A 22,901-nucleotide genomic window follows, 5' to 3' on the forward strand; every position below is an offset into this window, starting at 1 on the left:
GTGGTTATACAGTCCTTTTCTTTTTTCTCATCTCTAAATGTGAACCAAAATTTGGCCCATGGTTTGCTCAGATGTTTGGTACTTTCTTTATGTGAGCCTTTCTGCCAATTCCATTCTCTTATAGCAAGTGATTGCTGTTCAGAAGTTTCACTCTGAAAGATCCTCTCTTTGCTATAACTTTCTTTTCTTCCCTTACTTTTGTTACCTGATCAAAGGACTGAAAGCTGTTGATTTGTTGCCATTTACATTGTGGACTGACTTTATTTGAGACTAATACGTGTAGAATTTACTTTTGTTTTAACTCAGTTTTTCAGAAAAGTAATTGTTTTGCTCAGAAATCTACATTTAGTTGTTCTTAAAAAACACACACTTACACTGATCACCAATTAGATGCTTCACAGATCTGCTTGAGATGCATGGTATTTCATGCACTAAAAATAAAAGCAAGCCAGAAAGAAATAAGTAAAATTCTTCTTGTGAGAAGAACTGAATAGATGGTCTATATTCCAGCCATGTACAAACAGGAATGCTGGAAGATGCTGTCCAGATTTAATCAACAGAAGCTGGCTTCTGCACGGGATAGTGGGAAGAGGACCTTTAGGGATCTGAGAGATGCTTAACAACAAATTAATAAGGATTTACACAGTATTCTGGAAAAAGTATCACTTTACCAATGCCTTGTTTTTATACACTCGTAAGTATCTGATGTCAGCTGCTGCTGAAAACGGGACAGGAATGGGTGTCTGAGCTATAATGGCTGCTCTCATATTTACTGTTACTTGAAGTGCATGCCTGTACAAAACAGACTACAGGTTGACCTGTACATACGTCTCTGCTGCTGCTGTGCTCCTCAGTGAAACCTAAGTCTCCTGCCAAATGTCTTCAGAAATGTCTTCAGAAAATTTCTTTGAGCTGCAGTATCATTTCTAATTGCCACTTCTGAGGTCTAGGCTGTACACGTCCATCTCATCAGGCATCAGTCTGCTTTCAGGAGGCTGCAGCACCATCATAAAACTCTATCGTGTCTGTCCTTTAATTATAGAACACATAAGCATCTCCTGCAGTGCGTGGCACCCCCCTCATTGCCCATCAGGTCAGGAGTACTGATATGCCAGCAGCCTGGCTTGTTTGCAATAACAGCAGGCTGGTGTGATGATGGAAAAGCAGAACATTCGGAGAGGTCTGTTTGTTGTGTGATCCAGGGGATTTCTGAATGATGTGTGCCTCCTCTAAGCCTCCTGCCGCTAAAAAGCACTTCGCCACTTGATGGCACTCTTAAATATTTAGTGGGTTTCAAACTGTATCAAGTATGCCAATTTTTTCAGAACCAGGTTAGAGGATGTAGAGCCTCATTTACAACATAGTAAAACACTATCAAGTCTGCAGCTTAAGCTGACCAAAACAAGAAAGGCAGGACCGAGAGTTGAGTTGGTTGTGCTGGTGGGTGCCAACCTTGTGCCAGCTGGTTTAGCACTGGTCTGACTTGCCAGCTCTGGAGTGCTCTGCAGAGATGAGTGTCCTGTTGAGTGCTGGGGTTGGGAATGTCCTTCACTCCCTGCCTTCTGAGGAGTTTTGCGTTATGTGAGACTGTTAACATGTCTGTCTGAGGGTCATGAATGTATCCCTGTAAATGGAGTGTTGCTCTTGACATTACTGATGTATGGAACATGTATCTGATGTATGGAACATACATACTGATGTATGGAACTTACATCAGTCACCCTTTTCTTCCCTCTCCCATGCTGTATATCCTCAGGAGTGTTGTGAGAAGTATGAAGAAGAAAGAACTAAGATTGCATTAGCTGGTCTGGAATACAAATCTCCTGCTTGCTACTCTTCATTGTATGGACTCTCTCTCCCTTTTATTTGAGTATCTTCAGAGTGTAAGTTAGCATTCATAACAATAGGTTTCACTATTACTGTTTACACTGCAAAACCAAATCTGCTAAACCTATAACACAATGCTCTTTCTGATCAGTACGAGAAAAGTCTGGCACTACTTACAGCTCTGTGAACCCAGCCCAGTTGCATCCTCCTTTCCAGTGCTCACCTGCTCTCCTTCATGTGAGCCAGAGGAGAGCTGAGCTGCAAGTCAAATACTCCTGTTGCTTTCAGGAAGGCACAGTACCTTTTCATCCTTTTTTCTACTGTTCCTGTCTGCCTCAGAGACTCTCTTCTAGCATGCAGCGACAAACAGTGCCTTACTTGCACTCGTTTGCACAGTAGTTTCCTAAATCTCTATTTTTTGTTGTACCAGTTGACTGCAGTGTCTCCTGTATTTCTTTGCCAGACTGTGTTTTAGAGTAAGATGCAAACATGCATGACAGCTTATTTCCATACGGGCTGTTTGTATCTTTCAGTCTGGGCTTCTGGAGTCTGTGTCTTGATTCTGACATGTGTGGAGCCCACAGCAGTAATTACGACTGTGGCATGGCCTCGGGTCATGTATAAATTACAGCCTGCCTTGTTGCCTGTCAATTCTGTCTTTTCTAAAATTTCCAAAAGACTTTAAAATCCTGTCTTTTCTCTCTCTTATCAGAACTGCAAGTTCTGTGCTTCCCAAACAGAACTGCAACTAATAACATTAACTTGATCAGGAGTAGCAGGAGTTAGTCTAACAGTTGGTGAAAGATGTCAGGCAGAATGCTAAATGTGACATTCAGACATCTAAATCAGCACAAACCAAAATGGTCTGCAATTTGCCAATGCTGGACTGACGGGATTGCCCCAAGGTTGCAGCGCTTGCTGCTGACCAGAGGGAATCTACTTATCCCTGGAGCTGGGAAATGCTCACTGAGCTCAGCCCAGCACAGGTGGTCTTAGCAGCAGGATTCAACTTCACTGACAGATGGCAGAAGATAAATACTGGTGGAGTTATCAGCTCAGACAGCATCTCGGAGAGGGTGTTGTCAAGATCAGTGGTGGCCCTGGAGCTAGGCTTTATTTCCGTTGGTCCTCAGGATGGAAGTATAAACTCACAGCAGAAGGAATGTGTGACTGATGAAAGGACAGGTGGAGTTGCAAATGCTAGGAACAGGGCTGTCAAACAGTGATTAATTTTGTGATAAACGGAAGTTACTCAAATCAAAAGCATTTTAATGCAGCCAAATATAACATTATACCTCTCTAAACAAGAAAGAGTTCTGCATCTTGGAAGGCAGCAACTCCAAAAAAAGTAGGTTTTTGTGGACAAGCAATAAATTCAAGTTTCCAGTGTGAGATTTTGGCAAGGAGGGTGGGCATGATCTTGGAGTGCAAACGGGGAATCCTGAGTGGCACCAGAGAGATGATTTAAGCATTAGTGAGACCGATACTAGAATGCTCTGTTTGATTCTGGTGCCAATATTTTTGCATAAAAAACTGCAGATAGTTCAGAAGGAGCCCCAGGCTGATTAAAAAGAAGGAGAAGATGCCTTAAAGATGGAGTGAGAGCAATATATCCAGTTGAAATCCAGGCTGCACATTAATTTTGTCTGACCTGAGCACAAGTCCTAGCCATGTGAGGTACTCTACATCAGTGGAAAATTTCTTAATATTCTGCAATTCCCCACATCAACTGAGATGCAGCTTTCTCTTTGCTGCTCTAAAAGCAGCACCTTTGACTGGGATGGCAAAACTTGTGATGGTCCCTAGCTCTTTGCTGAGCTCTGTGCCAATCTGGTGAAAATAAATCAAATTTTTTACTTCAGACAGAAAAAGTCATCAAATACATGCTGAAAGCTGACTTGCATTCAGTTTTAAGTAACTTAATGAAGAGAAATGCCAGATATGAAAGAACTCCTTCATCCAACCAAGATAAGCAGAGTAAGAATTAACAGCAGCAAGCCAGACAAGTCCAATAAGGAGTTAGGTGTGACTTTTTAATCACTCCGCATGATTAAGCATTCAAACTATAAAATGATGTAGCTTCTCTATCTTTCAAGGTCTTCAAGTGAAGAATGCATGTGCAGCCAAAAACAAGTTATAGGGTTCAAAACAGGATATACTTGTAACATTTGTGAGCTGTGAAATTGAAAAGGCCAGGCTTTCTGGCCCTGAGCTACAAAGTAAGGAATTCTCAAAACATTTTCTTTTCTGAGAAGGGACTGTTTAGGTAGTTTGGTGTAAGCTGAATTTTCCCTGCCCACAGTGAGTTTCATAGCCACGTCCACAGAGATCAAGGTTTGTATCAAAACAGTAATATACTTGAGTACTTGTGGCCTTTTTAAGGAGTAGAAACAGATGAGCATCAGTGATTGCAGTTTAAATCTCTCAGAGATCCCGGGCTGAGGCAACCTTGAGCAGAGCCCTGTGAAGTCCTGGTTCTACTCCCAGTTCTTCTAGCTTGCTATAATGTCCTGGGCAGTCCCTCCATTCACCTTTCTCTTTCCCTTGGCTGTGAGAAGTAGTGCTGCAAATGCATGCTTAAAGAACACTGAAGTGCTATAAAACTTCCAGTTATTATTGTTAGTGCTCTCGAGCCTTTGAAAACACATTCAACACATACTCAGATTCTCTGAGCTCCATGGAAAGACTTGTTCTGTCCTGATTTTTCTGAAGTATTGGCATACAGTAATGCTCGACTTGCCAGCCGTTTCCCTTCTTACAAACATGCCCATTCTGCAACTGCAAAGAAGTGTGGAGTTGGCAGAGCTATTTAAGTGAGCGAGGAGAAAGTCTTGCTGAAGCAGCACAAGCTCACCCAGGGTGTTTTGCAGCAGGGTAGATGAACCTGTGCACAGTGCCACACTGCACAGGTTTTGCTCACAGAAAGAAGAAAAACATATTGAGAATTCATTAATTTGTGACTTGCTCAGTCATCTGTGCCGTGCAGGTTGTAGCACAGGCATACACTTACACTGTTCACAGGGTTTTATAAAACAGTGTGATAATAATAATTTGCTTGGGGACATGTGGTGGACTGCAGATAACCTTTTTTGTCCTCCTCCCTTTAAATAGTTGAAGGGCAAGTGAGCAGCTGAGCCACTTCTTTGGGTACCAATACTTTTGTTATTGAAACTGATCTCTTCTCCCTGGAGGATATTTAACTGGGTGAGAAGCACAGCCAGCCATGGCCCTTGGCTTCTCCAAAATCCAAGCCTAAATGAGAGATCCCCAGCCAGCAAGCTCATAAAGTGTGGGCATATCTAGGAAAGGAATGTAGATGTGCTTCTGCAGCTGTGGTGCTCAGAAACAAGCAGCTGTTCGCAGCCGTTCTTCTCCGTCTTGCTTCTTTTTTTAGATGGGCAGATTTTAAGCAATGGTGTTTCCTTTTAGCATGGTGATTTCTTGGTACAAGCTGTATCTGTGAGTCAGCTGGTGGTCTTGATTTATAAAAAGACATGTATCTTAGGATTTAAGATAGAAGGCTGTAGTGTTTGGGGATTTGAGCCCTCTAGAGATAAAATTATTTGCAAGTTTAAGACACAAGAAACTATAGCATTGTCTTTTTCTGTAGTAAAAAATCTCTACTTTGACTCATGACCATGGAGGATTTCCACTTCTAAATTTATGTGAATACAGGATTTACTCCAAGCATTGTAACTGGCACTAGCCTCCAACTGTTGTGTTGAGCTTCCAGGTTTGGCCAGAAAGCATTTTCTAAGAAATGGAGGAAAGACATCCATGCCTTATGAGTTTTTTGGTGATCCAGAAGGGAAAGATGAAAAAAAAATTCTGTCCAACAAACAGAATATTTTGATCTGATACTGAACACATATTGATGCTTTAAAATTCAGCTAAGGAAAACTATAAATGAAAAATCTGTTAAAACAGACACTTAGTAAACATCAGAACAAAATATTTAGATGCATTAACTTTTGGGTGATAGCAGAGTGATATTCCAAGGTACTATGCTCCCACTATTTTTCTGAAAAGGCTTTGGGTTGAATCTGCCCAACTCTATATGCAAATGCAGATGAATATTTTAGATAGCAGTAACGGTTGGTTTGAAACCTATTTCTGATTGCATGTGATACTTACAGGCTCAGTTCTCCTGGTTGAGACCAGGAATAATGCTGTTTGCGTCTGTCATTAGCAAAGCTTCTCTTCCAAATAGGACTTGTTATCTGTCAGGCTCTGATACATAACCTCTGCTCAGATGAACACTGAGGATCCTCATCACATACAGCTCTTCCTCATTACAGCAGAGTCTGTTCACTTTCCTCTTTTTTCTGCACTGCCTTGTGTCTTCCTGTAAAGTGGAATACAACTCCTGCTGGCATGCTTGTCAGAATATCTGTCTAGTATCTCTAGTGTCTCCAGCCCTTATATCTCAGAAAAAGAGCCACATTTCAAATTGCATTTTATGGGTCTGCAAAAGGCAGATGCTCTAAACTCGTCCAGTGTGTGCTGGCGCATCCATGCAGTGCAGAGCAGTGCAATGCAGCTGCTTCTGATCTGAAGTTCAGGAGGAGACGGTCAGAGACCTACTACTTCACCTGGACTACCACAAGTCCATGGGGCCAGACGAGATCCACCTGAGAGTACTGAGGAAGGTGGTGGAGGAGATAGCCAAGCCGCTTTCCATCATCTGTCAGCATTCCTGGTCAACTGGAGATGTCCCAGAAGACTGGAGACTTGCCAATGTGACTCCTATCTACAGGAAGGGTCATAAGGAGGATCCGGGCAACTACAGGCCTGTCAGCCTGACCTCGGTGCCAGGGAAGGCTATGGAGCAGATTGTCCTGAGGGAGATCATGCGGCATTTGCAGGACAACCGGGAGATCAGGCCCAGCCAGCATGGGTTTGTGAAGGGCAGGTCCTGCTTGACCAACCTGATCTCCTTCTGTGATCGAGTGACCCGTCTGGTGGATGAGGGAAAGGCTGTTGTTGTGATCTACCTAGACTTCAGCAAAGCCTTCAACACTGTCTCCCACAGTATTCTCCTGGAGAAACTGGCAGCCTGTGGCTTGGACAGGTACACTCTTTGCTGGGTAAGGAGCTGGTTGGAGGGCCAGGCCCAGAGAGTGGTGGTGAATGGAGTTAAATCCAGCTGGTGACCGGTCACGAGTGTTGTTCCCCAGGGGTCGGTGCTGGGGCCTGTCCTCTTCAATATCTTTATTGATGACCTGGATGAGGGCATTGAGAGCACCCTCAGTAAGTCTGCAGACGACACCAAGCTGGCAGGAAGTGTAGATCTGCCTGGGGGTAGCGAGGCCCTACAGAGAGATCTGAACAGGCTGGATCTCTGGGCTGAAGCCAATGGGATGAGGTTCAACAAGACCAAGTGCCGGGTCCTGCACTTCGGCCACAACAACCCCAGGCAACGCTACAGGCTTGGGGCAGAGTGGCTGGAAGGTTGTGTGGAGGAAATGGACCTGCAGGTATTGGTCGATGCTCGGCTGAGCCTGAGCCAGCAGTGTGCCCAGCTGTCCAAGAAGGCCAATGGCATCCTGGCTTGTATCGGAAATAGTGTTGCCAGTAGGAGTAGGGAAGTAATAGTCCAGTTTTGGGCCCTTCACTGCAAGAAAGACATTGAGGTCCTGGAGCGTATTCAGAGGAGGGCGACGAAGCTGGTGAGGGGTCTGGAGCACAGGCCTCATGAGGAGCGGCTGAGGGAGCTGGGATTGTTCAGTCTGGAGAAGAGGATGCTCAGGGGAGACCTTATCACTCTCTGTAACTACCCGAAGGGAGGTTGTAGTGAGCTGGGGGTCAGCCTCTTCTCTCTTGTAACTAGTGACAGGACGAGGGGGAATGGCCTCAAGTTGTGCCAGGGGAGATGTAGGCTGGACGTTAGGAAATTCTACTTTTCTGAAAGAGTGGTCAGGCGCTGGAATGGGCTGCCCAGGGAGGTGGTGGAGTCACTGTCCCTGGAGGTGTTCAAGAAACATTTAGATGTAGCGTTGAGAGACCTGGTTTAGTGTGGTTATTGGTGGTAGGTGGATGGTTGGAGTGGATGATCTTGTAGATCTTTTCCAACCTAGCTAATTCTATGATTCTATGATTCTATGAAGTTGCTGCTTTTGACTCTAGCAGGGGTGAAGCAGCCACTGTCAGTTCTTGAGTCTGCACCCTTTGCTTCACTGTGTTCTTATAACATTATTCTAGTAAGCTGCCTGCATCCTGGTGGTAGCCTAGACAAGGTTCATTCAAATCTTTGGTGGGCTGAATCACCCTCAGAAGGTGCATCTCTCTGCTATCTGCACGGAGAACATGGGGAACAGCCATCCAAGACCCCTCAACTCATTGCCAACAGATGGAAAATGAATGTGCACCATGGACTTTTTGGAAATATACCTGGTTGCTAAGCATACCCCAGGAGAAATAAAAGCACAAATCAGCTTGAGTTCAAAGGCTGTCAAACAGATTTGACTTACTAGAGAGTTTAACGTGAGTCACTCCTGGTAGGTCATCTTCACAGCCTACTGAGTGTTTTTGTTGCTGAAGAGAGGACGGATTCATCCTTGTCAGGGCTGGATCTCAACCTAATACCAGTTCAGTGACATTACTTGGCAAAGTACGAAGATATTTCTGTGAATTCTGAGGACAGGAAAAATCTCTGAAGGAGTAAGCAAGTTTGCTTCCTTTTCATCTAGAATTCTAGGAATTAGCTTCTCCCTCTTCCAAAACATATGTTAATAATACTATTTGTGGTCAAATACATTTGAAGTGATGCCAGTTTTGGAATCTTGCCTTTCTGCAAAATAAGGAAACCCTTTTCTCTGCCTGGCCCTAGTGTAGAGGGACCCGTGAAAAGTAGTGGAAAGTTAGAATATTTCTGCCATCCAAACACAAAGCAGAACTAGTAGTTTTATTGATGTGTGAGTTGCTTTACTGACTCTTTGGATGTTTTATGTGGGCATGATAAATTTGAGGTCAGCAGTGCCTGTACCTGTATGTTGATTTGGGTTCAGCCTCCTGACAAGGAAAGTCCTCTGAAGTTAGTGTTATCACTGCAGCACACATTTACCAAGTCCTTATCCTTCAGGGTGGTCAAAATGTTAGGCAAGGCAAGAAGCACTGTTCTGGAAATAAGATGCATAGTATGTACCTACAGCACAGAGAACAGTGAATTTGTTTCCTACTATCTATCAGAGGACATTTGACCATAAAAAAAAAAAGAAAAAGTGTTTGTAGAGATGGCTAGGATGCCCTGAGAGGGCACTTTGTTGATAGATTAGGAAGGCTCCTCTTTTGCTTCTGGAGAGCTTATCTACATCAACAGCTTCTCTTCGCTGTTAGAAGAATTTAGAAATTGGTTCTTAGGCAAGCAAAAAACCTGAGAGTTGCAGAGGACAGTCAGGACATAATACAAAAAGAAAACAAAAGAAAGATGGTCCTATTGAGAATAGGAAGAGAGAATTTCAGGCAGCACAGAGGGGAGGTAAAAGTAGGCAGAAAAGGAAAAAATGGAAAGGCTGCTAAAGAGAACTTCTGTGCCACACAAAGAGATGTTGGACATAAGCCGAAAATAAAGCTGCAGTGACTTGTGGGTTGTACAGTTTTGTGTACTGGCAGTAGATCTGATGCTTTACACATACTTCAGTGAAATACTTTTAATGAAAATGGGGAGATTTAGATTGCTAAAAGGCAGTGAGGCTCTGGAACAGGTTGCCCAGAGAGGTGGTGAATGTTCCATCCCTGGGGACATTCAAGGTCAGACTGGACTGAGCTCTGAGCACCTGATGGAGCTGTAGGTCTCCCTGTTCATGGCAGGGGAGCTGGACCAGAAGACCTTTAAAGGCCCTTTCCAAATCAGATGATACTAAGACTTTAAGAAGGAATGCAAGCTTTAACATCACATATTGCCAATACAGAATTTGAAATACATCTATCCTTGATTCTGCCCGAGTGTGTGCAGTGTTAATGAAATCCAAGCCAATAGAAAGAATTGTTCAGGACATTGAAATATGCTTTTCCTCCAAGGCCTCTCAAATTTCTGTCCTAGAAAAAAAGCTGCTAGAATACTAGTTTCCCTGCATAAGCACATTGTCTCTACATCCCTGACGTATCAATGGAGGGAAGGATGTTCAGATGCAGGCACTCCAATGTGACCATTTGGTCCCATCATCAATGTCTTTCCCATAATCTTGCATATAGGTTGGTTTGGGGCATAGATGAGTGCTGTCAGATCATATATCTTAATAGCAGAGAATCTTAGAAACTGATTTAACGGCAAAATTCCTTCTTGTTTAGATGACTTCATGAAGCAAAGCCAGGGCATGCTCGTGCTCTACACTATGAAGAACCCCTCCTTCCCAGAGTGTGTATTCAGCAGTGAGAGTGGTATCATGTGCCTGGATATCCATAATGACCACCCCCACCTCATGGCAGTGGGATTCTATGACGGCAACGTGGCCATCTACAACCTTAAGAAGGCAACTTCCCAACCAAGCTACAAGAGCAGTGCTAAATCTGGAAAGCATACAGATCCAGTGTGGCAGGTGAGGGTACTCTTCCTTTCCCTGAACTGAATTTTTAATCGGGCTGAGTTCAGACACAGTATGAAAATATGCTGTATGGGCAGAAGTGTTGGTTTAATACATGCATTAGTGATTGATACTTAAGTTGTATTTAAAGCTAATTTTGAAATGCACAAGAAGGCAAAGAAATTGCATGAATCCTTGGTCCTCAACAGAAACTGAACATGTGTGCAAAATTTTGCTTACAGAATTCTTTCTCCTTAGTTTTCATTATTAGAAAATAATTTTCTCAGGAAAAACTTCTTTACAGAAAGGGTTGTTAAGCATTGGAACAGGCTCCCCAAGGAGGTGGTTGAGTCACCATCCCTGAATGTGTTTAAAAACTGTTTGGATGTGGTGCTCAGGGACATGAGTTAGCAGTGGGTTGTTAGAGCAGTATGGTTAGGTTGCGGTTGCACTTGATGATCTTGAAGGTCCTTTCCAACCTGAGCAATTCTATGATTCTGTGATTCTGTGATACCAGCTTTCTATGTTCCAAATACAAAATCAAAGGGCAATAAGTAATGAGAACCATCTAAAACGTATACATCAGCCTAAAAAAAGACTTGTCTTGAGCACAACAAACCCAGGGACAGCTGTCTGTGGAATTGACTGTCACCAAGATTCAAAACACAACACCCTGTGGTTGATCGAGAAGTTTTCTAGTGAACTAAGTATTGCAATGTGCAGGTAATGCTCTTAAAGTAATGCCATTTAAAATGCTCCATTGCATCTGTCACAAAGAGGCTCCAGAGAGATGATATTGTAAAGGTCTGGAGTGAATATATTGCAACATCCAGCTAGCTTTGTAGTTATGTCTACAGTGTAATCTGAGTTATGACTGGAGCACTGTAAGGAATATATGCTTCCAATCTTGTTCATAGCAGTAAAAGTGTGGCAGCACAAACTTTAGCACAATCTGTATGGGCCTGCTGAGGTGCAGTTGTGCTTATTTTGATCTGGACTACAGCTGTTGCTGACGCCTGATTTAGGCTTTGCTGCCTAATGCAGTCATACCTCTATGCACATGGTCAGTATTTCTTGTACTTTGTCATATAATGCATGATTTGTCCCTTAATCATAGGTCCTTGTTATTTCATCTTTCAATAAGAATTTTAAAAAATCAAGGCATCCCAATGGGACTTGCAGATAAATGTGGGACCTGCCAAAAGCAATACTGGTGCTTGTTATAAACAGATAGGTTATGCAAAAGTAACTTGTCAGAGGAGATCTGAATTTTGTATTTTCTGCCTGTCTGGCCAAAGCTTTTCTTCCAGTGAACATTTTCAGCTCTTCTTACAGGTTTATGTGATACCCCAGGATTGGATTGTTCTCATTGTACACTGTCTCAAGGGCAGAAGACTCCAAGCTTCTCCAATAGCCATTCAGGCTTCCAGTAAAAAAAGAAAAATCAAAGTAATAAGTCGTACGTGCAGCTTTCCATGACCTTGCTGCAGCATGCTAGAGGTGGTCACAGTTTCACTGCACTTTAGAGATGCCAGAATCACAGATCATTTGTGCCCTTGATAGTATGGGGAAAGACAGAGTATGCTTAAGGTGGCCTCATCCATGCAGAACAGAAGCAGCTACATGCAGCTGTAGATGCAATCTGTAAGGAGCTTTTAGAAGTAGGTTTATGTGTACCACCTGACAGCTCAGAGGTGAAGAAAACTATTAGGCACTCTAGGGAGATAGCTGTGCAACGGAAAGAAGCCACATAATGGATATGGATAGAAGTAGGTATGAGTAGCCTGCAGTTCCCATTTGTTTGTTTTATTTCTGGAAGTTGAGTGCTGAGAATTATTATCCTTATTTTTTCTCTGCAGTAAAGTACCTGTATTTTTAGTAAACTTTAGAGTGTCTGGCTTACCTTACTGTAAAATGAGTGTGCAAAGTTAATAATAAGGTGATAGCACAGCAATCAGGAAAAGAGCCTGTACATCTTGTTGGAAAGATCTGAGCTGTAGCTATTTGTCAATAATAGGCAAAAGGTTTATGAAGAGTTTTCTCTCCTTTTGTTGGGAGAAAATTAGTCCTGGAAGATGATTTGTTATGCTGAGACACTGGATTGTTATTCCTCATTTAACATTTAATGGTTCTAGAAAGTGAAGTCTTGTTTCTCAGATTTGGTTCAAAGATGCCCCCACCAATACCCCCATCAGTCTAAAGCCTATTCTTTGTTGAGGCTGTCCTCTGCAGTCCTCACTGATGCAGAGACTGCAAGCCCATGACTATGAAGACTGATTAGAGCTGAACAATTAATAAACTTTGTTCTCTGGACTGCCTGGCTCCTTTCTTTTGAAACAGTGCAGTGTTTTTGCAGTGAAAGCAAACTAGGAAGTGAGTAAAACAGCATGACAGGTATTTTCTTTTGCCATTTCATCTTCAGTAATTTAGTAGGGTATCAGTAAGTTTGCATTAAAAAAAGCTGATGTAACATAATCCATTACTAAAATAAAAAACAATGTAATATAACATTTCTAATTCTGTTACCTAATAGAGATTTCATCTGTCGGATGCTGGCTTCCGTATTTTTAAAGATCATAACAGTAGTTTCTTCTGGATTTGGCAAATGTCTTCTTTATATTAAGTTGTACTGCAATGTAAACAAAGGAAAATTCTGGCTTGTTTTAAATTAGATATTTCTCACTCTTTACAACCAATTAAGTTCCAAAGTCAGAACTCTGAAGAAGGAAAATAAAGGCATAAACAATTACACAGACTTGCAAATGTATGTGCGTACAGTGCAGTGTAGCTAATACAGTCACCAAAGCTTTAGCTTTTATGGGAACATAAAATTAGAAATGATTTTGCAGATCACTGAGACCTCTGCCTAAAAGCTGTCACATCCTGAGGAACCTGCCATGATCTGCAGTGCAAAATTTTTTGTGGTGTTCGACTAAACCCCATTTTAATTGAAATAATGCTCCAAACAAGCAGCATGTGCTTCACACCCATCATCTCCATCACTGAGTACTCCTAGAATGCACGTCCCTAGGCAGGATATCTCCTTCATTCAGCCAGTGGCTCAGTCACAGAGCTTGGCTTTGGATGTTAACTAGGGTGGCTAAAGTGGTACAACTTGACTAGACTTTGGCATGTGGAGCCCACGAGAGCAGTCTCCCCCAGCAAGAAGAGTCAACCTTCTGGGAAGAGGCTCCCAGCATAGAGATCCCCTCCCATTGTCACCCTTTGCGCTTTGTTTCCACTTCTCAACTTTAAAAAAAAGGCTTTTTTTTTTTTTTTAAAACAGCTTAAAAGAGTGCTGTTTTTCTTACTCTTCATCCCTTGAATATTTGAAATATTTTAGATTTGAAGCATTTGGAAGCTGGAGCAGTTCAGAAACAGGGATTGGGTGATAAAGTATTTGCTGTGTCAAAGTTCTTCTGCTGTTCATTTTCCTTCTTAAAGCACATCTTATTCAACAGATTTGTTTCCACCATCTGCTTCTGGTCCACTTTCCCATAGGACTTTATTTCTGCTTGCTTCTGGGATTAGTACAGTGCCAGCACTGCTGCAGGGGATTGAAATTTTTTTTTCACCTTTTTTTCAGTCAGTATTACTGACTGAACTCTCAGTGCAGAGTGTTGACCCTAAGATCTGTGAAGGGAATATTTATTTTGGCTGTGCTTAGAGCAAGTCTCAGCTGTGGCAGGCCGACCCATACGCACAGCTTGGTTTGGACTGCTATGGAGAGATCACTGATCAGAAAAACAACTTGGTTCATTGTTAATGTACTGTATCTGATCTGGCCTGCCATGGCGCTAGTGCCATGGAGCTTCAGATGGCATCCTGAAAGGGTTATTTTCTGCCTTCTGCTTGTACATGGAAGGAGAAAGGGCTGGCTGCTGCCTGCTAACTCTTCACCAAATGCCATTTAGATTAAATGTGATGCTTGTGGTTAGGACAAAATGGGCAAGGCAGCAAGGTAGTAGCCTCCAAACTCCCAAACTGAATGCCAGCTTGCATATTGATTTACTAGTTGAGTTTATGGAATTCTGTCTCAAACGTAAACTGTATATAACACACCTGAGACAAACTGCCTGAAATTCAACAAGAGCAACTGCTGGATTCTGCACCCAGGAATGGGAAGCGCTGGCTGTAGGTACAGCCTGGGGGATGAGAGGCTGGAGAGCGGCCCCCAGAAAGGGGGGAAGGGTCTGGAGGGCGAGGTGTGTGCAGAGCGGCTGAAGGCCTTGGGTGTGCTGGGCCCAGAGCAGAGGAGCTGAGGGGAGGCCTCATGGCGGCTGCAGCTCCCCACAGGGAGCGGAGGGCAGCGCTGAGCTCTGCTCTCTGTGAGAGTGACAGGGCCCGAGGGAACGGCATGGAGCTGTGCCAGGGGAGGGGCAGCTGGGGGTTAGGGAAGGGCTCTGCCCAGAGGGAAGTGGGCATGGAACAGGCTGCCCAGGGCAGAGGGCATGGCCGAAGCTCCAGGAGTGTTTTGTCAGTGCTTGCAGTCATATGGTCTGAATTTTGTGTGGTTTTCTGCATGGAGCCAGGATTTCGACATGTTGATCCTTTCAGGTCCCTCGGAATATTCTGTGATTCTGTGAGACTCTCTCGCTGGAGTTTGCTCTGTAATTCTGTAATTGTTTGATCACTTCTCCATCTCTACTTTCTGTGGTAATAAATCCTTAAATAACTGCAGTGAATCATAGCAGCCCATGAAGCCACCCCAGTCTCACCTGTCAAGGTTTCGATTTGCTGAAGGAAGTAAATGAGATCAGTTGCATAGCTCCTTTAAAGCCAGTATGGCTTGCTGTTTTCCATGCTGCTGGGCACAGCTTCACACACACGCAAAAAAGGCCTCTCTAGGAAGCAGATTGTATTTGTTGCACTTAGAAGAAAAAGCATTTTGTTCATAATCCACTGTCACACCAGCACACTGCTTCATTTCCAATGACGGCCAGTCTCCTAAATCTGTCATCTGCTGTCAGACAAACAGCTTTTGTGGCTTGCTTTGCTACTGAGATCTTACTGCTTCACATAATATTTTGTTCCTTTGGCTTCAGGCGAACAAAGAGTTTGATGCAAAGAAAATAAAAGAAAAAGAAGAGGCAGAAGGTTGTCATCAAGGCCAGAATAAAGATCAGCTGTCTCAGAACAAGCTTGATTCTTCTGCTGTCACTTTCACTGCTAAGAAGCACAAACTAGGTGTTTGTTGTGGGTAGTGCAGTGGTAAAACCTTATTCAGCTCCATGAGGATACTGTTAGGGGATAACAATGGAGAAACAGAAATTTGGAGAAGGGAGAGCACTGGAGACCTGAAACCAAGAAGGCTGGGTAGGAGATAGGGATGAGGAGAAGCAGGATGGCTTGTCATGAGAGCTGGCGAGTGGGAGAATGTAGGGGATAATGGAGAAGAAACCTGATGGCAAGGGGCATTTAACACAAAACTTCTCGGATAATGCAAGCAAACTGCATCTTGTACTGGGTCAGCTCAATGTCTACACCTGCAGCTTTCTCCTCCTTTTCTTCTGCTACCAGCCTTGCCTTGCATTCCTGGCCCAACCAACACAAGCAGGACAAGTCATATTAACCTCTTATGTCCCAAGAGTAAATGAGGCCCCTGAGAGTGGCGGCTTCTCTTCAGTCATTGGGCACATGCACAGAAGTACAGAGGAGTGAGGAGAGTGTCTAAGGGCCAACCAGGTGGTTTTGGGGGCCCTGTGTCTATCAAAGGCTTCCTTGGTGGGGCAGCCCTTAGCTGCAGTTCTGCTCCCAGCAGTTAATTCTAATACCAGGGGCAGGCTGGGATTGCCATTTGCTTGCTGTAGAAAATGGTAAAGAGCAGCAGTTTTCTGGTCATTGTTAGAGCTAGGATAACTCACTGCAGTCATGGTTTTGCTGTAGGAAATCTTGTCCCCACAGAGACAATTTTCACTGCTCTTCGAGGAATTCTCTGCTGGGCCACAGGAGTCTATCCTGAAGTTTTAGACTCATTTAGGGTGATAGTGAAGGTGGTGGAAACTGCAAGGCACTGCTGTGGCAGAAATGCTAGATAAAATCTTTTACATCATGTTTATACCTTGTTCAAAACCTTTTTGACACTTTGTGAGCCACTCTAAGGTTAGAAAAGGTAGTGTCTAAATGCTTCCTTCTCAGTATCTTTGAACATAATAGACAAAATCCTTCATTTTTTAACTTCAATGTTATATGTTTTGAGATGATATCAGACTGTATATTTTAGAGATTTTGTTTCTTTAACTGACTATTTTTAAACTGTGCCTTGAGTATGGTTTCTTGCAGGTTAGAAATTCTCTTGAAAAGCGTTGCAGATCATGTAACATTTGTCTGAGAAGAAATTTTTTCCACTTTGATGCTGCTTTTCCCTCTGTACTTCATACAGATGCTGAACTTATTTCCTTTCTTTTGCTCTCTCTGCTGCTTGCTAAAAAGATTCTTCTATAGCGCTGTGTTGTTCTTCTCTCTCCCCATCTTTTTACTCAAGATTCAGATTTCCTCACTGGATTGCCAAGTTATTTATTTCTTTTCTAGTAACAGCAAGCAAAGTATATGTAATTTTCTTTGCCCATTAATTGTACTGGTGCTAGTTCACAGAGAAAACTTCACTCATTAAACTTAAAGTCAGTTCCTGGGATGCTGGAAAATGTTAGCCTGAGGCTTCAAGGGCCAGAGAAGTTGTAATGTATTTGTTTGGTTAAATTTGTTGGTCCCCTGCTGCTTTACAGCTATCACAAAAGTTAACTAAATATTTAAGAGAAATCAGGAAGCTATGTTGGATCTTTGTGGAAAAAACGTGGCCTGTAAAATGTGACAGCTGATAGCAGGATTTTCAAAATAGGTGTAGAAAGCACACATGGGTCTTAACAACACTGACACAGCCTGCAAAATAACAGAGTGCTTCTGCAAGGAAGATGACATAGAGGTAAGGGAGGGATAAGGGCAGAGCAGGCTGAGCAGGTGTGGTGCAGGCAAAGTCACAGTCTGCAGGGAGCAGGGGCTGCCGCAGCTCCCACCCCTCTCATGCTGCAGCGAGCGCCTCGACTTGGTGTGCTCAGGGACAAAGCCCCAGCCCTGCGATGATGAGCACCTTCTGTCAGGCACAATGCAGATGCTGCCTCTGATTTAGCAGCGTCAGACAGCTTGGGGATTTGGATGCGAGCCTGCCTGCCATGTGCTGTCCCTGTGCAAGGAGTGGGGAACTTCTTATTTTGTCTGTAAATTGAAAATCTTGCCCAATGAGCACAGTCAGAATTGAAGTCAGGAACTGTGAACTGCAATTGGTTAAATATCCCCGAGTTTTCTGGCCTCTGGCACCCATCATTCAGCTGTGTGCTGTCTGACGTGGGAACACCACCATAGACAGGACAAACAGGAGAGAGTCTGATGGCTGGGTCCTTGCTCCTCGGCTGCCAGTGTACCAGCCTAATAAATGCAGTGAGGAGTGCTGTGAGGGGAATAAGCAAGCAGATCCCCAGTACAAAGCAGAGCAACCACCTCCCAGCAGGAGGAAAACAAACTGAAAGTAGGGCCAGTCCTTATCCAGTGCTATTTATAACTGAACTCTGCTTCCTCCAGATAAATCTGAGGCTGTGAAGCATGAGCAATGCACAAGCCTCAGGCTGGGCCTTTGCCCTGCATCAGCGTCACTTCCATGCTGTGCTCTCTGCTCAGCTCAGTGCTGACTCCCTCTATCACTGAGTGTACTCTTTGCTAGAGCTTTCTCTGCCCTCTTTCTGCATCCTGAATTCATGTGTGGTGCCTGAAGGCACTGTGGTACAGTGGGTCTGATTCTTCACTACTGTAAGCTGATCTTGCACCCCTGGGTTCATGGGCATCCAAGATGTGGCGCATGGAGCTGTGATTCCAGGATGATGGCATCAAGGTGGAAGGCAGTTGGTCCAGCTGTGGAGGAGAAGTGATTTTCCAAAGAGGAGTGTTTATGGGGTCAAATAAGATGTGGGAGTTTATTTTACAGGGCATCCTCAGTGCTGGTAAACATATCTGAAAATCTTCTCTCAGCTATCAGGAAGCTTTCAAGTACTACAAAGGAAAAAACAATCACCACCAACAAGAAGGCTTTCAGTAAAGCTTGGTTCTTGCTATTGCCAGTAGCAAAAGGAACCATCTTTCACCAGATAAGCTTGTTGTTTGCTTGTACCTGTGAAAAAGCCTCAGCCAGCCTCACACCCATGATGCGGGTGACTGATGGTCTCTGGGAGCACCCAGACACACCTGTGCTGTGCCTTCCTTTCCAGGGAGCTTTCTGATGCTGAGGAATTCTTCCTCTTGGTTCTTTGCTTGGCAGAATGCAGTCCTGCCAAACTGGCTCAGGTGATGCCCAACTTCTTTGTATGTGAAGAAGCCACCTTCATTTCAGTACCTGCCTACTGTTTCCAAGCCAGTGAGCCACCCTGAGCATTGTAATGGCATATTTATTATCAGGAAAGCTGTGTTACACAAAATGACAGTAGGGAAAGTTAGGAGACAGCCAGTTAAATCCCTATTCTGCTTCAGGCAGGGAGTACCATAGGCCGGAATTGCTTGCTACAAATGTAAGAGAGATGAGGAAAGCCCAAATTAGACTGAAGGGTATTGGGATCTTTGAACATTTGCACATTCATCAGCTGTCTAAACCATTTTCTCTCTAATACAAGCAGTAAACCTAAATTTTAAATATTACTCACCTTTAGGAAGAGGTAGTAATTACAAACCTTATCTCTTTAACAGCTTATATCATGGGGACAGGTTTGCTTCCAGGGCACTCTGAACTGATCCATTCTGTCCTGTTGCATAATTTTACAGTAAAGCACTGACGTATTTTTCTACAGTGGAAGGAAGAGTACTAAGGACTCTCCTCTGCTTAGCAGCTCCCATATCTCTAGATTGCTGTCATAGCCAAAACATTTGCATTTAAAAGACAATCCAGATTCTGAGATAGGAACATTCTTCACTGGATTTATTTTTAAGTGTTTATTTATATGCATGTAAATCAAAGTAATTTTTATTTATATCTTTCCATCAGCTTTTACTTACACTCAAAAGACCTGTCTGCTGTACAAAGCAGTCTCATCTATTGCAGTGGATGAAGCAGTCACAGTATGGTTGAACTTGACATGCAGTAAACCTATGAGAAGTGAGACTGAATTTAGAATCAGACTGAACCTTCATTTCTGGAAAAAGGAGACTGTTCCTGAATCACAGAAATGAGAACTGGCAGAGCCCTTGAGAGTGTCCTCTTCTTCTGGTTATGGCATCATAGATTCTACAATATCATTCCTAAAGTGCTTTCTTCAAAATGAGTTTGTCTGGCTGTCTTCACCATTACTGACAGACTGAAGTCATTATCTGGAGAGTCTTAGATGTAACATACCTCTTAATCCATTTGAAAAAGATTTCTGTAATCCCCCCTGACCTGGCAGTATCACTTTGCTGATTCCTGCACCAGCTTCTGATCCTTTTCTGCACTACTGTCACTTAGCTAGAAATTCCCTAATTTCTATTTGTTTATGTGCTTTCTTCTTCCTGTGTTCCTCTCTACTTGTCTTTATCAAATTTAGTCTTATTATTTTCAGACTGCATCTCCAATTTGTCAAGATATCTTTGAGTTCTGATAATAACAGAAACCTTTGCCTCCAAACTGTGTCATCTGCAAATATTCTGTGTATTTTGCCATCCATTATACAACTTAATAATGAAAATATTGAATAGAACCGGACCTGGGACAGTCCCCTGTGGGAACCATCTGCGGTTGTTCTCTCAAGTGGTCAGGAAGTCACTGATCATTACTCTTGCAGATTCATTTCTTCAATCACTCATCCACTTCACAGTAATTACATCTAGACTTAATTTTCTTAGCTTGCTTCTAAAACATCACAAGGAGCATGCCAAAAGCCTTACTAAATTAAAGGTAAATCACATCTGCTCCTTTCCTCTAATCCTGTAGACCTATTACCCTGTCAGAGAAGGAAATCAATTTTGTTTGAGAAGATCTTTCTTTGACAAGCCCATATTCACTGTTCCTTATCTTCTTGTCCCATAGATGCATACTGGTGACTTAATGCTTTGTTTCAGCTCTCTGGGTTCTGAGGTAGGCTGTCGGGTCCACAGTCCTTAACATATCTTTCAAGCTTGCTTTTGTTTTGGGGTTTCTGAGGACATTTTCGCCCTGTTCCTATCCTCCAGGACCTCTCCTGCTTCTCTTCTAGTTTCCATATAGTTATGTATGATTTAGAGATTATTTCAGCTGCTTCTTGAACATCTTTGAGTCTTGCTCAGTTGGGTATATTTGTCATAGCATTCTGGCCTGCGCTGTTTAAAGTTAATTAAGTATCTAGTCACAATATATTTTTGTACAGCACTGAAACAGGGAGGGCTTTATGCGTGGTTCTTGATGGCATCTGCCTTCCTCCTTCTAAATGACAAATGTGGTCTTACAGTAGAGGCTCAGGTGAATATTCCTGGGATATCTGATTTAGGCTCCTGGCAGACACTGATCTCCTGGCCCAGGAAGTCACATCCGTCATGGAAGTCTCCAGCTTCTTCCCCACACAGACATCTCAGACAGTAGCAGAAAGGTATTATTAGTGTTGCTGCACTCTTGACGGTTGCTTTATTCTTGAGGTTTCTGGGTATGCAAAGACTCTTGAGCCTGACAGTGGCAGCCCAACTTTCCCCATTCAGCAGGTATGATTCTTCCTCTTGGGAGCAGCTGCTCCTCTTTAATTGCAGCTGGATTCACCCATCTGCTCTGCTTTTACCAGCACCATGTTTAGATCTCAGGGATGGGGATGACCCTTTTACAGCAAGGCTTTCGAGAACAAAATCAAGAGCTAATGTCTTTTGTGGTAATGTTGGCAAAAACTGGTTTTTTTGTCACATTCTTGCTAAATGTACTGCAGCAGAAATGCTGTCTGCTTCCCAGTCAAGCCATGGCACAGCCATATCTTCTCCTGATGTAGTGGTATCATATGGTCAAAGTACACTCTGGACCCAGGAACAGCTTTTCCATGAAGACTCAGTCAGAAATATTGACTGGGCTCCTTTGACCTAAATCTTGGAGTAAGCGTCTGCACATTATCACAGCTCTTTAAAATTGTCATTTTTGTCGCAAGTTGAGGTGAGTCATCTGAATTTACCTCATTCTTTGCGTTTATCCCAGCTAACCATGGTAAGGAATCCTTTTGTCTTCCTTTCCATCTCCACACAGGACAATTGCTGCTGCTGCCTAAGTTAGCAGGACTCCAGACACTGCCCTGCTCCTCCCTTCTAAAGCTTTCTCTGTCTTGTCGCTAGGGATGCCTAAAGACTAACACTGGAGTTACTTTGCATGTGGGTGAAGTAAGCTGTGCTTTCTAGGTCAGACATTTTGGAAGGTCTCTTGCTATGGATTTCAGGAGAGCTACTTTGTTTCTTGCATGTTTTCCTCCAGGCGCCTGGCGGTAGCTTCACTTTTTATAGCTGGCAAGAGGTTCTCAGTGAGGCAGCAAGGCCCACGTATGGGGCCAGGCTGGGAAGTCTGGTAAGCAGTAAATGAGGAATAGCTGGCAATGTCTTTGATGAAGGGCATTTGGGGAGTTTGTTACAGAGGCATTACTTTGTCTTAGCTGCAAGGAGGGACAAACTATTTGCTCCAACAAAACTGAAAGTCAGCTGACTCAGGATCAGCTGGTTGCCAGAGGAGACTTCCACCACAGCAGATCCCTCGGTTGAATAGCAGAGGCGAGAGATACAGGGAGGGAAATTAAAAAATGGAAATTTGTCATTAACAGGAGGAGAATGTGAAAGATTTCTTCTCTGCTGGTAATGAGCTGATGTTTCTGGATGCCATTCTGTTGAGAGTCACTAGCAGGAGCCAACAAGAAACACATTCAGAGGTGAGGGTAGGAGGAAATGAGAACTGCTTCCTCGCTCAAATTAAAGGCTGCTGTAGAGGAATCCAAGAAATATTCACACCAGAACACAAAAGAGATCAGTTTGGCTCCAGAAAGTGTGACCTGCAGAGCAATTTATTGTAGATTAGCCTGCAGCAGGCTGCTGTGGAAGCCTGAAAATAGGATAGCAGCAAAATGGAAGAAGTTTCTTCTATGCAGACCAAGTGTGGAATGAAGACAAAGAAAGTTAAAGAAGATGAAGGTACAAAATGAGCTGTGATTATCCGTGGTCATAAGAAAGAAAAGGTGATATTTGGAAAGTGTACTGGAAGTTGAAGGAACAAAGAATATAGGTTCATTACTAAAGCAAGCTTTCAGCTAATACTGAGTAGTATGGAGAATAATGCAATATTTGATGCTGTATTGCTTAATCTTAAACTAAGTGTATGAGACTGACTGCTTAATTTGATTAATGTAAAAACGGAGTGAAAGCACAGTTCAGAATAGGGAAGTGCAAGTTAAATAATGTTTAGATGAGACAGGTATGTGCTCATCAGCAGGATGAGCTTAAGCATACCCTGGAGTACTTAAGGAATTAGCCAGAGCAATTTCAGACCATTAGTGAGCATTTTAGGAAGTTTTTGTCCTGGATTTTAAGCAGAGACTAGTAGTCTTTTGTGCA

General features: G+C 43.2%; 1 protein-coding gene across 5 annotated transcripts in view; it reads left to right on the forward strand.

The window, feature by feature from the left end:
• Window positions 1-22,901, forward strand: part of DNAI1 (dynein axonemal intermediate chain 1) — a 139,903-nt gene that overhangs the window by 58,228 nt on the left and 58,774 nt on the right. For all 5 annotated transcript variants that reach the window (XM_021379428.1, XM_021379429.1, XM_021379427.1 and 2 more), the window contains exon 13: window positions 10,117-10,364. In XM_021379428.1, the coding sequence (XP_021235103.1) occupies window positions 10,117-10,364 (248 nt within the window). The remainder of the gene's footprint in view (window positions 1-10,116; window positions 10,365-22,901) is intronic.

The sequence above is a fragment of the Numida meleagris genome, chromosome Z (assembly GCF_002078875.1).
Source record: "Numida meleagris isolate 19003 breed g44 Domestic line chromosome Z, NumMel1.0, whole genome shotgun sequence".
In the NCBI taxonomy this organism is placed as follows: domain Eukaryota; kingdom Metazoa; phylum Chordata; class Aves; order Galliformes; family Numididae; genus Numida; species Numida meleagris.